At 41.5% G+C, this 12,931-nt stretch overlaps 1 protein-coding gene across 1 annotated transcript; it reads left to right on the top strand.

Annotated features, from left to right (window-relative positions):
- Positions 1-4,871: 4,871 nt before the first annotated feature.
- ghsra (growth hormone secretagogue receptor a) lies at positions 4,872-6,229 on the top strand. Its single transcript, XM_028566430.1, has 2 exons — positions 4,872-5,709; positions 5,916-6,229. Exons 1-2 carry the CDS (start codon positions 4,872-4,874, stop codon positions 6,227-6,229), a joined length of 1,152 nt encoding a protein of 383 aa, XP_028422231.1.
- Positions 6,230-12,931: the final 6,702 nt, after the last annotated feature.

Genomic DNA, 12,931 nt, shown 5'->3' with positions numbered 1-12,931 from the left:
TGTAGCTCACTAAGTGTGGCTGAGAAAAAAACTAACAGTGAACTCAACACCTAAGGAAGGGAGGGGTCTGTGAAACTCTACACCAATCACAGAAACGGGTTCTTCCCAGAGGCTTTTCTCATTGGATAAAAAAGTTCTAGACTTTTGGTAAAGTAGGAGGAGTTCTCTGGGGAGAAAAAATTGGCACTGGTCCTGCCTATTATCTCATCATCATTTTCATTTTCTCTCTCTCTCTGTTTTTATATTTATTTTGTAAATACTAACTGCCTGTGCCTTTGCATGCATGTGTGTTGAGTTTGTTTTTTTATCATTGATCTGCATGAGTAACAAAACAATTAAACACTTGCTAAAAATGGATAGTGCTGGTAAGATTAAAAAACAATAAAAGAATAATTATGTGTATTAGATGTATGTATATGGTCTGTGTGTGTGTGTGTGTGTGTGTGTGTGTGTGTGTGTGTGTGTGTGTGTGTGTGTGTGTGTGTGTGTGTGTGTTCTTGTTTAACTGTATTCGTAAGGGTCCAAAAACCGGAAGTATACTTGTGGGGTCCGGACAGCTTTATGGGGGCAAAATTCTGGACCCCACAACTTTAAAGGGCTGTTTGAGGGTTAAAACTTGGTTTTAGGATTAGGGTTAGAATTAGGTTATGGTTAGGGTGAGGGTAAGGGTTAAGGTTAGGTATTTAGTTGTGATGGTTAAGGTTAGGGTAAGGGGCTAGGGAATGCATTATGTCAATGACGGGTCCCCACAAAGACAGTGAAACGTGTGTGTTTTTGTGTGTGTGTGTGTGTGTGTGTGTGTGTTAGTGCTGAAAGAGCTCTCAGCTAATAAAATGTCCTGTTACAGGGTGTCTATTTATTTACCGTCTTGCAAAATGTACTCACACCTGCAGTAAAACTTTCTTGCGTTTCATGGAAAATAAAATGAGATCTCTTCTTCCATCTTGTGGATGAAGGGGTGTAGTGCACCTCACAGACCATAGCGCACTCCTATAGCTGCCAAATGCACGTGTTTATACTTATGACAGGGACTTTACCCTGTAGGCCTACTCTACGACTACACCCTGGAGGCATAGTTTAGACAAAATGACAGCCAAAACACTCCCAATATTTTACCAACTTCACTGCGGTACTCCAGAACCACATGCACATGAACCGCAGAGAAACAGGACTGAAACAGTAAATGTATTGTATACACAGCAATACAATCGTTGCAGGAAACTAAGGGAGTCCTATGTTTCACATAACACGCAGTTCACAGCCATAAAAACCCAACAGAAGAATCTCTCCTGACACTAAAATACAGCCGTGACATTTCAGAGAAAATACCCAATGTAGCTGTTATTACCTCCTGTTGTCCCAGAAACAGTCCAATTTTGCCATTTTGTCCATGTAAATAGTTGTGATTTCAGCTTGTTGTTCGGCTATTATCATCATTACCACAGTTGTTATGAGCATAGGTCCACTGAAATGTATAGATTTCACAACACAGATGTGAGAGGTTCATAGGTTTTTTTCCTGAACATCCCAAAAAGGCCAAATACAGACTTGCATACGCAAACACACACAGTCTGGACACACATTATACGACCCCAGCCAGATACATACCAGATGTGATGAAATGGTCTCACCGAGGCTGTGGAAGACACAATCGTCCAGACAAGTGTCCTGCTTGTGTTCTTTCCACTCCTAGTCTCTCTCTCTCTCTCTCTCTCTCTCTCTCTCGCTCTCTCTTGCTCTATTCATTTATCTCTCTCTCGTTCTCTCTCACATCATGGTTCAGTGGTCATAAACATAATGGTATCTGCCGGTAAACACAGCGCAAAGGGCAGAGAGATAACAATATTTGAAGCCGAGTGATCACAACAGTGCAGTAGAAATAAAAATATAGTGCTTGTGAGGAGATTCACACCTACTGAAATTGAAATTTGCTTCACCTGTAAGGCCCCTGGCAAGTTTTCAATTAAGCCATGAAACTAAGCGAGCAAAATAAGCTACAACGTTTGTCAATCTTAGTGTTATTCTGTTCAGTAATATTCTTTGTGGAGATAGCAGAATTTCAAACAATGTTAATACAGTGCTCCTCCTGGCTAATGCTTCCCTACAAAGCCAAAACGCAGTAATGTTAACTACAGGTTCAGTCAAAATTGAGTTAAAGGGCCGATGACATGAACATTTCACTTTATGAGGTTTTTTAACATTAATATGCGTTCTCCCAGCCTGCCTATGGTCCCCCAGTGGCTAGAAATGGGGATAGGTGTAAACCGAGCCCTGGGTATCCTGCTCTGCCTTTGAGAAAATGAAAGCTCAGATGGGCCGATCTGGAATCTTGCTCCTTATGAGGTCATAAGGAGCAAGGTTACCTCCCCTTTCTCTGCTTTGCCCACCCAGAGAATTTGGCCCACCCATGAGAGAGAGACATCATGGCTTTCAAACAAGCAAAGTGGCAGTTGGTCAAGGCCACACCCCCACTCTCCACCTTGCCCCCTTGCAGATTTGACACATGTTGCTGATCTGAAAACACAGGTAATGGTGCACACTCACAAGAGCCACATCATGGCCCCTGTTCTCATTCTGCAGAGGGCAAATTGGAGCCTTGAATTAAATCTAGGCATCAGTCAATTTAAAGGTCCAATGACATGGTGCTCTTTGGATGCTTTTATATAGACCTTAGTGGTCCCCTAATACTGTATCTGAAGTCTCTTTTATATAGACCTTAGTGGTCCCCTAATACTGTATCTGAAGTCTCTTTCCCGAAATTCAGCTTTGGTGCAGAATTACAGCCACTAGAGCCAGTCCCATAATGAGCTTTCCTTAGGATGTGCCATTTCTGTGTCTGAAGCTATTGAGGAGGAGAGTGGGAGGGGCAAGGTGGAGGGAGGGGGTGTGGCCTTGACCAACTGCCACTTTTCTCGTTTGAAAGCCATGATGTCTCTCTCTCATGGGTGGGCCAAATTCTCTGGGCGGGCAAAGCAGAGAAAGGGGAGGTAACCTTGCTTGTTATGACCTCATAACAAGCAGATTCCAAAACGGCTCATCTGAGCTTTCATTTTTTCAAAGCCAAAGCAGGATACCCAGGGCTCGGTTTACACCTATCACCATTTCTAGCCACTGGGGGACCATAGGCAGGCTGGGGGAACTCATATAAATGTTAAAAAACCTCATAAAGTGACATTTTCATGCCATGGGACCTTTAAGTATTTGTAGCTGTGGAATTATATGATTTTATCTGGGCAGAATGCAATTCTCAGATATTACAGTAAGCATCAAATATTTTATCCCACCGGACAAAAACTGTAATTTCTAAACCTTGATGACCGCAAATTACTTTAAAAAAAAAAAAAAAAAAAAAGGTTTTAATATGCAGATCATTTTAAGAAACAAAAGCCAGATCTTATTATTCTATGCTTATGACTTAGAACCCTATGGGGAAATTCTCTTTTTATACTCAGCTCCTTGCAGGATCAGCTGCAAAGCCACAATTCTGGAGCAGGTGGGTACTTTGAGTCAAAGACAGACATTTGAATGAGTTTCTGAAAGGCAATTATTCTTTCCCTATGCTCTCTGCAAGCCATGCTGGTAAACTGATTGTCTGAAATTGGTGCGCATTACTGTTACCCACAGTCATCACTGCCCTAAAGTACCTGTAGGTGGCGTTGCAGCACTGGATTCACTGTAGACCCCTACACCACCCTCCCTTGTGCAGCACTACTTCACCTGTATATGATGTTTGGCTCACTGGGAGTCAGGATCCACGCTGCATATGCACCATAACTAGAGGGGCAGACATGGAAAGCCAGAGTGAATGTCTTTGTCATTATCAACTACGTGATTCTACTTAAATCCTCTGAAGTCCTATTTGCACGATTATGTTGGCAATGCGTCTTTCCTTCCTGGTGCTTGTGACTTTTATAAAACTGTCTCCGTTCCGTCAGACAGCATTTGTTTTCACTGTGGTTGTTGTTTATCCGTTTGTGTTTGGCCGAGTTTGATGCCCTTTTCCGGACAGATGTTCACCACTGCTGCCGCATCATTACGACCCTGCCTCTGACTCACCGTCACATGCTGCCCGGTGGAACTCGTCTACCGATTGACACTGCTTTGTTTTTGTCTGACGCGCAAACAGGGACGCGCTGCTGGTGATGGGAACTCTTTGGGACTCTTTGGCGCATGAAGGATTCTCATGTTTCCTTTATCCTAAAGCACTCAGCTGCTGGTGGATCTCACTGACAGAAAGGACGCGGCAGATAACTTGTCTTTAAGTTATATATATATATATATATATATATATATATATATATATATTTTTTTTTTTTTTTTTTTTTTTTATTTATATATATTTTAGATAGCTCATACATGTTTGTGTTGTGTTTTTCTGCTTCATCTGTTTCGATTAGATTAGTCCCCCCGCATTCACTTCGGTGGGTGATGTGTATAGTTTACAACTACCCAGCATATCATTTGTTTTGTAAAACGCCTGCTCTACTTTTGAACAAGTACTTTCAGCACCAAACATTGTTGGACGACTTTGTGTTGCAGATGAGGTGAATAATTCAGATCGACCTAAAATAGCCTCGTCTTTGTGTTAGACTAGTGAGGACTATCTGTTCCCTGGAGGATCTCAGAAGTTCTTTGTACGCTCAGAATTTTGACTTGTTTCACCTTCACTACAGTGGACACAAGATCGTTTGCAACGCGCGAAAGGACCTTTATTTTACGCACGGCTGCCAGCCTTTGCCATTACCTCGTTAGCTCAAACAATGATAATGGGAGAAAAGGGCAGCGGCAAAGGGTGTGAGGAGTCCCAGACCCGGGGTGCCTTAAGCAGTCAGGGCCAGGCACGGCCCCGTCAATAACCGCGCGGCGACAGCATGCCCTCTTGGCCCAATCTCTCGGAGGGCCTGTCCCATAACTTCAGCTGGGAGGAGACCCACAACACCACAAGGAACGCTGACCTTGGCCTGCCTCCTCTCAATTACTACTCAATCCCTCTCCTCACGGCCATCACCATCGCCTGCACGCTGCTGTTTCTGGTCGGTGTGACCGGGAATGTCATGACCATTTTGGTGGTCAGCAAGTACCGGGACATGCGCACTACCACCAACCTGTACCTGTGTAGCATGGCCGTATCCGACCTGCTCATCTTCCTCTGTATGCCACTGGACCTCTACCGTATGTGGAGGTACAGGCCCTGGCGCTTTGGGGCCGCGCTCTGCAAGCTCTTTCAGTTCGTGTCAGAGTCAAGTACCTACTCCACCATCCTGAGCATCACCGCGCTGTCAGTGGAGCGCTACCTGGCCATCTGTTTCCCGCTGCGTGCCAAGGCCCTGGTTACCAAAAGACGGGTGCGTGCCCTCATTCTTCTACTCTGGACAGTGTCTCTATTGAGCGCCGGGCCTGTGTTTGTCATGGTGGGAGTGGAGCGTGACAGCATGGGGCCACATTTCAGTTCGGAGATGAATGACACTGACTTCTCCCTGGAGGCCGGGGACACCCGGGAGTGTAAGATGACGCACTACGCAGTGGAGTCAGGCCTGATGGGGGCCATGGTGTGGTTGAGCTCTGTTTTCTTCTTCATGCCGGTCTTCTGTCTCACAGTGCTCTACAGCCTCATAGGCCGGCGGCTGTGGCAGAGACACAGAGAGACAAGCATCAGCTCCCGCGTGGCTCACCGGGACAAAAGCAACAGACAGACCATCAAGATGCTTGGTAAATTTGGAGAGCGCGCAAATTACGCACACGCACGAGTTGGTATATTAAACAGAAGAAGAAAGTTTACAACTAGATATAAGCTTATTTGCAATTTTAATATATTATCTCCTCGTCCTTAATCTATATTCTTTCTCCACCCCACCCTCTCTTTTTACTCTTCCTCTTCCTCCCCACCTGCTCATTTTCCTCCTCCCCTCCTACAGTGGTGGTGGTGCTGGCCTTCGTCCTGTGCTGGTTGCCTTTCCATGTGGGTCGCTACCTGCAGTTCCGCTCTCTGGACGCTCCGTCCCCGCTGCTGTCTCTGTTGTCCGAGTACTGCAGTTTGGTGTCCGTTGTTCTCTTCTACCTGAGTGCCGCCATTAACCCCATCCTTTATAACACAATGTCCTGGAAATACCGGGGCGCAGCGGCACGCCTCTTCGGCCTGGCCGACAGCCAGCCGTCACGAGGCCGCACAGCCAGCACCATGAAGGGAGACGGCTCGAACGGCTGGACGGAATCCACAGTCAGCTTCTAAACGGTCATAATTTGATAACACTGACCTGAAAGCCATTCTATCTGTCAGACCGAAGAAAAACTGTTCTGTGAGTTTTATTTGACTGGGACTAAAAGAAACAGAGGATGAGAAAAGCGTCAGCCACAAAAATGCTGCAAGCCTCTTAACACTTCGTCAACATGCATCAATAGAACTTCGATTTTTACCACAGTTCACAGTTTATTTTCTTGTTGGGTTATTTCAGCAAGTGCCATCCAGTATTCACACAGCACACTCAGCAGCATTTCAAAGGCACGACTGGTGGAGTGCAAAAAATACACCAGCCTGAAGTCTGAACTATATTGATCCAAATGTGAACAACATAGGGGCGTGCATGTTCCTACAAATGCACACATAAATATAAAAAGCCTATAATAGACATCTACAATTGCCTTATATTGTATTCATACTCTGGATGACAAAGAAAGCACTGTAGAACTTGTGGCACTGCTCTGTACTCCTTCAGAGAGGGGCAGAAGTGCAGTGTGTGTGTGTGTGTGTGTGTGTGTGTGTGTGTGTGTGTGTTTGTTTGTGTGTGTGAGAGTGAGAGTGTGTGTGTTTGCATGTGTGTATTGTGTCTCAAATGTCAAGCTTTCAGATGTGATTTGATTTTTGTAATGTGTAAGAGAGAGGGGGCTATGTTAATGTACTATGTTACTGTTATTCACTTTGACATGCTGAATGCCCTGTATCTTGGAAATTCAAGTCCATGCTGTGTTGATGCTGCCAAGACAGGCCAATGGGGGCTGGGTGGAGTCCCTGAAATGGAGAGAATAAATATTCCCATGTAGCCATTTACTGCACAGCAGTGGGTTTCAACATCAAGGTTGGAGATCGGGACATGGGAGCCACAAAGCAAGTTGAAATTAAACATTTCCAAGATATGTATCATAATGTCTCTAAATCTTGTAATTATACTTCATTCTTGTTGAATGATCAACATTATTGAAGCTGCAGGCTCTTGCTACAAAAAAAAAATTTGAAAAAATATGTACATGAGAAGGTCTTGAGAAGGTATCACTCAATGTTTTGTGGTCTCTTATACAGTGCTGTGCATTTAAAGAAGTTTTGTGCATTAGACAAAGAAAGCTGATTGGTGTTACTGTAAAAATCAACATGTTAGTAGCCATTAACGCCTCAGCTTTCTGCGTCTTGTGAACTGTGCACCTTTGAAACATTGTGGAGTTCAGCCATCTCAGGTGTGCCGATGTCAGTTACCTTCATACAATGTACAGCACCCTGCCTTTTCTGTTTATCACAGCTGCGTGGGCAATGTGCTAATCTGTGCATCCGATCATACAACACATGTAGCCGATTTGGCATTCTGTCATTCGTCTGATTTATGCTACTGTACTTAAAGCGATCATCAACTTTGGAAAAGGATGAAAACCGTTTTTCCCCATTCACCACCAAGTACAAAAGCACTCAACCTGGAGTATTGGCTCGTCATCTTTGCCATGAATTATTCCTTACTCCAAAGACTGTTCATTGTGTACAGGCAAAATGTGACTTCTTCAATGTTTAAATCAAATGTGCACAATGTAACTTATATCACGTATGTCTTACTTGTCTTGTTTATTGATTTGCCAAATGTTTGATTTTTAATTTAATTAATATTTTTTTACTTACATTTGTTTTTAATTGCTTCAAATGATGGATTGCATGGGTCCCCAGTGGAAACAATTCCCATTGGTTACTTTACAGTGCATGATGGTGGGTGTACTGAAACATTCTTATGTGCCAAAGGTGCCAACCTATACAACACTATTCTACAAGACAGTTTTTTAAATAGCCTTACCTTTAAATGTGTATAAGATGCAACAGATGGAAAAAAAAAATGAAAGTGATTTAATTTTGTAAAGTGTGTCATTGCCCCCTCATGGACAAAGAGGATACGTCTATAAGTGATGACGTTGTGCTTGCTTTAACTTGTAAATATATGCTTTATAATGTTATACACTCACTGCTGGACACTCAGATGCTGTCAGCAGTCCAAATCACAGCAGCAGCCTCCACTTATTTGCACTGGATTTAGAAACATGGCAATGGCTCTGAAGTATCCCCGTTAATAAATGTTTTGACTGTACAAACTGATGTTATGGCATACTATTTATTAATCTACAGCATGTATACTAATTAAAACAGTCAAAAGTGGTTCATATTTTACTCTTTTTTTAAAAAAGATGTCTGTGAATACCTCCTGCTGAGTAATGTATCTGTCGTTGATAAAGTCTTGTAAAAGTAAAAAAAACAAAAACAAAAAAACTCAATTCCTCTTTTCTTTGCTTTTGTAAACACTATTTGTTTTCTTTATGGGAACTGGCACACTGTCAAGTACAATGGATAATCAAGTAGCTTTTTCAACAGGTATGAGATGCAAATTGCAAAGCGAGAGGAATGTGAAACTAACAAGCCACTTAAAGGTGCTCTAAGCGATGTCAAGCGTTTTTTAGGCTACAACATTTTTTGTCACATACAGCAAACATCTCCTCACTATCCACGAGCTGCCTGTCCCCTGAACACACTGTAAAAAAAAAATCACGGTCTCTGTAAACAGCCCAGGCTCCACAAACGGCACCAAAAACAAACTGGGCCAACCTGCACCACCAAACATAACATGACAAACAAACAGTGTTCGGGATGAGGAGGAGGGAGGGGCGAGCTAGCCTCCATTTTGTTTGACAATACTTCGAATGTCAACAAGAAGTGACGTCACCCAACATCTCTTAGAGCACCTTTAACGTTAACCTTTCACCCACATCACACTTAAAACACAATTGCATTAAAGACCATACCGCTCAGAGTGGACTGAGAGACCCATGCCTGTAATCTCTGGGTTGTTTGCATTTTTTTTTTAACCTATCACAATCGTCGCACCACATACAATATTACAGTTTTTTTCGATTGCTAAACAACAGTGGGCACAACTGAAGCCACATGTGCAAATCTCTAACCACAGTCTGCACTACCAACAGTCACCTGAACTAAACAGTTCACATCATCTGCAAAACTCATTCCAACTCTTCACTATGAACAATCCTCATCTAGATAACACACACCGTTACTCAGAACACACTGAGAGTAAAAACACTAGCATTAAACACCAATTCACAAATTAGAAACTTTTCATCTTTACAGTTTGAACAATTGAAGTGACTTCACACTACTGAATAGTTTCTGTAAAGAAAGATATAGATTTTATGTAATGTACCAATTTTTACGTAAGGTAAACAAGTAGGAATGAAAAGCAGCAGTTTGCTTCAATAGTAGTATTTTGTCTCTAGTACGTCATTTGTGGAATTACTGAAAAAAAGGTGCATAACAATAACAAATAATAGTGTGACTCTCCAGCATCATGTGGCAAGTTTTCTTCATCACATTGAATGTCTGCATCATCTCTAAATACAAATTGATTGAATGTGGTGTTTCTATTGCTTTCACCTCCATTACTTTCTGAAAAATAAATTTAGTAAGAACACAGTTTTACTATAGTAAAGATATAGTGTTTTTCAAATTTTTTTTTAGAGCTGTGTATGTAACCTCAGACATTTTACAGTTTTTAACGATCGCTATGACAATACTTTTAACAACTTTCCTAAACTCTTAACGCACCAACACACCTACAACACACGATTAGCAAAACAGTTAATTTCATGCTCAAAATCACACATTGTCAACAAATTTTCAAAATACAATAATACACTAACACAATACCTACCAAAACAATGCAATCATGTCTCAAAATCTAATAAATCTTCCAAAACACTAACACATGTTCTCTCCCAACAGGAACATTTAGTCAATCATAGCACAATGTCATAAAAAACACTAACATCAGATAGAATTACAGAAACTGCATTATTATTATTATTATTATTATTATTATTATTATTATTATTATTATGTGTCAGGTCTGATCCTTATACAATAGTGATTGTATTGTTCATAGATTGTGTTTTACACTGCAGTTTCTCTTGAAGCCTCTCTACATTTTTGTTTTGTTGGGTTTAGTAAATGCATGCATATTTTTTTTTAAAGATAATTTTTTGGGGCTTTTCTGCCTTTATTTGACAGGGCAGTTAATTGAGAAAGGGGATAGAGAGAGGGGGGGGAAGACATGCAGGAACATCAATAACAACTAGAGATAAATATGAAAAAGGTTCAGCAAAACAGCAGAAACAGGATAGAAACAAAGAGAAACAGCTAAGTTGGTTACAGGTTAAAAGCAGCTTTAAACAGATGGGTTTTGAGTGCAGTTTTGAAGTTAGCAAGTGATGTGGAAAGTCTGAGGTGTTGGGGGAGAGAGTTCCTGAGTGAGGGGGCAGAAACAGAAAAAAGATAATAAATGCCTTAAAACACGTTCCCTGTAAATCTTTGCAATCATTCCCCGAAAAAAAAAAAACAACCAAGCAGGCCTGCGTTATTGCACGGTCCACATTTTCTTCAAAACTTTCAAAGAAATGTCAGCGTGTAGCTTGCTAGCTAAGGTTGTTGTTGTTGTTTCCCAAAGCAAAGTGATTTTGAGAACGGCAACACACAGAGAGCGTTAAGGTGAGGGACATCCGACCCATGAGTCATGATGTAAAAAAATGATCCTAGAAATGTACTTCTGTTGATCCAAACTGTTTCCCATGTGACCCTGCTGTACCCCATTATAATAGATGCAAGTCTCAGCGTGGCATAACACTAGTCAGTAGATTGCAATCCTAACACAAATACACAGCAGTGTGTTCTCTCTCAGCTCAGCTGACATGTTGTTGTGGCTACATAACACAGCAGCACACCATCACCTACGACAGCTTCAAAGACAGCAGGCTCTACCTTCAGATGCAACACAGGGTTCAAAGGACCCCCCCACTCACCCCTGAGGTAACATCATGTACCTGATCAAAACACCTAGAGTGTGCATGCAAAACCCTCTGAGTACATGTTCAGCAAAAATGTTAGGGGAAGTCTGTGGCAAAGAGCTGAAGAATAGATGTACATATGTATGTTTTGAGTGTAAGCCCACTGAGCTTAGAACACTGAAAAGAATATAAAAGCAAAAAGTTATGAAGGAAGTGAATTAATTAAATAAAAGCTGGTTTGGTATGTAAAAGAAGATGTATTGGTGAGGGGATGATAGATGAAGAGGTGTGAAAGAACAGTAATGAAAGGTCCCCATTAAAATAAATTGTGCAATGAAAATAGACAATAAAACAAAAGGTGAAAGAAAAGAGGTTTGTTTAATCAATGAGTCAGACATGATAGCTGCGCAGTGGAGAGTGAATACATTACCCTTCGAGGAGGAGGTTGGGATTTAAGAGGAGTTCACATCTATCTCAACCAATATCGATGTGTGCATGCAGCGGCCACTTCATTTGGTATATCAGCTGGTACCAGTTATGAATAGCTGTTGGTAACTGGTGTGCATGCACGTACCTTGCACATGCTTGTGCATGTGCAGCCTCACGAAAGCTGAAATGTACTTGGTTATTGGATTCAGCAAAGTGCTGGAAATGTTTCACAGGGGTCTTGATCCGTGCAGACCTGACAGTTATTGAAGAGTCTGTGGTGGTGCAGAATCCCTCAGGTGCTCTACTACGGCGACTGTGAACAGACACAGTTATATATATCTGGAGCCATCTTCTGACGGTGACAAAATATCCTGCAGGAAGCGTCCATTTAAACAAGATTAACAGTCTACAGCCATGACAATGTTAACATGCTGATGTTTAGTCGATATACCATTTACCGTGTTCACCATCTCGGTTTAGTGTTTAGCATGCTAACATTTATCAATAAGCCCTAAACATAAAGTACAGATGAGGCTGCTGGGAATCATTCATTTTATGACACCAAAGTATTGGACAAATTCAAATTTGGACTTAATGGTGCTAGATGAGAAAGGTTGCAACTATTAAGGTGCATAAATCCATCGCATCTCTACAGTGTCAGTGTCACTGACCCATTAGTTCTGATTAACTCAGGGTTGGGATAAAGATCTTACTACAGTATGTATGTGTGTATATATATATATATATATATATATATATATATATATATATATATATATATATATATACATATTATATATCATTCAGTGTTAAGAAAATAAAGACTGATTAACAGCATTCCTAATTCTGTCTTCATTTAGATTTAAGATTTCTTGCAAAAAGAAGTTAAATGATCACCAAAGGTATTATGTCTAGTCCTAAAAGGGGACAAGTATATCTGTAGAGGAGAAAATCCATCTATTAGTTGTTGAGACATTTCACCTAAAAAGGAAAAAGTCAGGGGATCGCCAAAGTTAGGCTTCATCCTCTGGGGACCATGAATGTCTATTCAAAATGTCATTGGCCATCCATCAAATAGTTGCTGAGATAGTTTAGTCTCAAGTACAGGTGGTTGTTCATGGTTTAAAAAAGAATACATCCAAAGCAATGACCATATAGGGATATTGATGTATTGATGTATGAAAAGGTGTTCTGATGATTCTCAAACTGCTTTTTGCTGTAGCCCATCTGGTATCATCAGACATCTGGCATCAAGCTATTAAATTGCAGACTTGTGGCCCAACTGTAGATTACACAGCCACAGAAGTACACACACACACACACACAAACTACTTAACGAGTGTTTTATTCACACTGCATTTCACTGTCTGGTAGAGCGAGTCATCGCGTGATCACTGCTTACAGTGCA

The sequence above is a fragment of the Perca flavescens genome, chromosome 20 (genome assembly GCF_004354835.1).
Source record: "Perca flavescens isolate YP-PL-M2 chromosome 20, PFLA_1.0, whole genome shotgun sequence".
Lineage (NCBI taxonomy): Eukaryota > Metazoa > Chordata > Actinopteri > Perciformes > Percidae > Perca > Perca flavescens.
This window is presented reverse-complemented; position numbering and strand designations above follow the sequence as displayed.

What these genes read in the sequence shown, in the direction of transcription:
- ghsra (XM_028566430.1), top strand. Translation starts at nt 4,872, where the DNA reads ATGCCCTCTTGGCCCAATCTCTCGGAGGGCCTGTCCCATAACTTCAGC. An exon ending in ACAGACCATCAAGATGCTTG is followed by an intron (nt 5,710 to 5,915) that starts GTAAATTTGGAG and finishes CCCCTCCTACAG; the next exon opens with TGGTGGTGGTGCTGGCCTTC.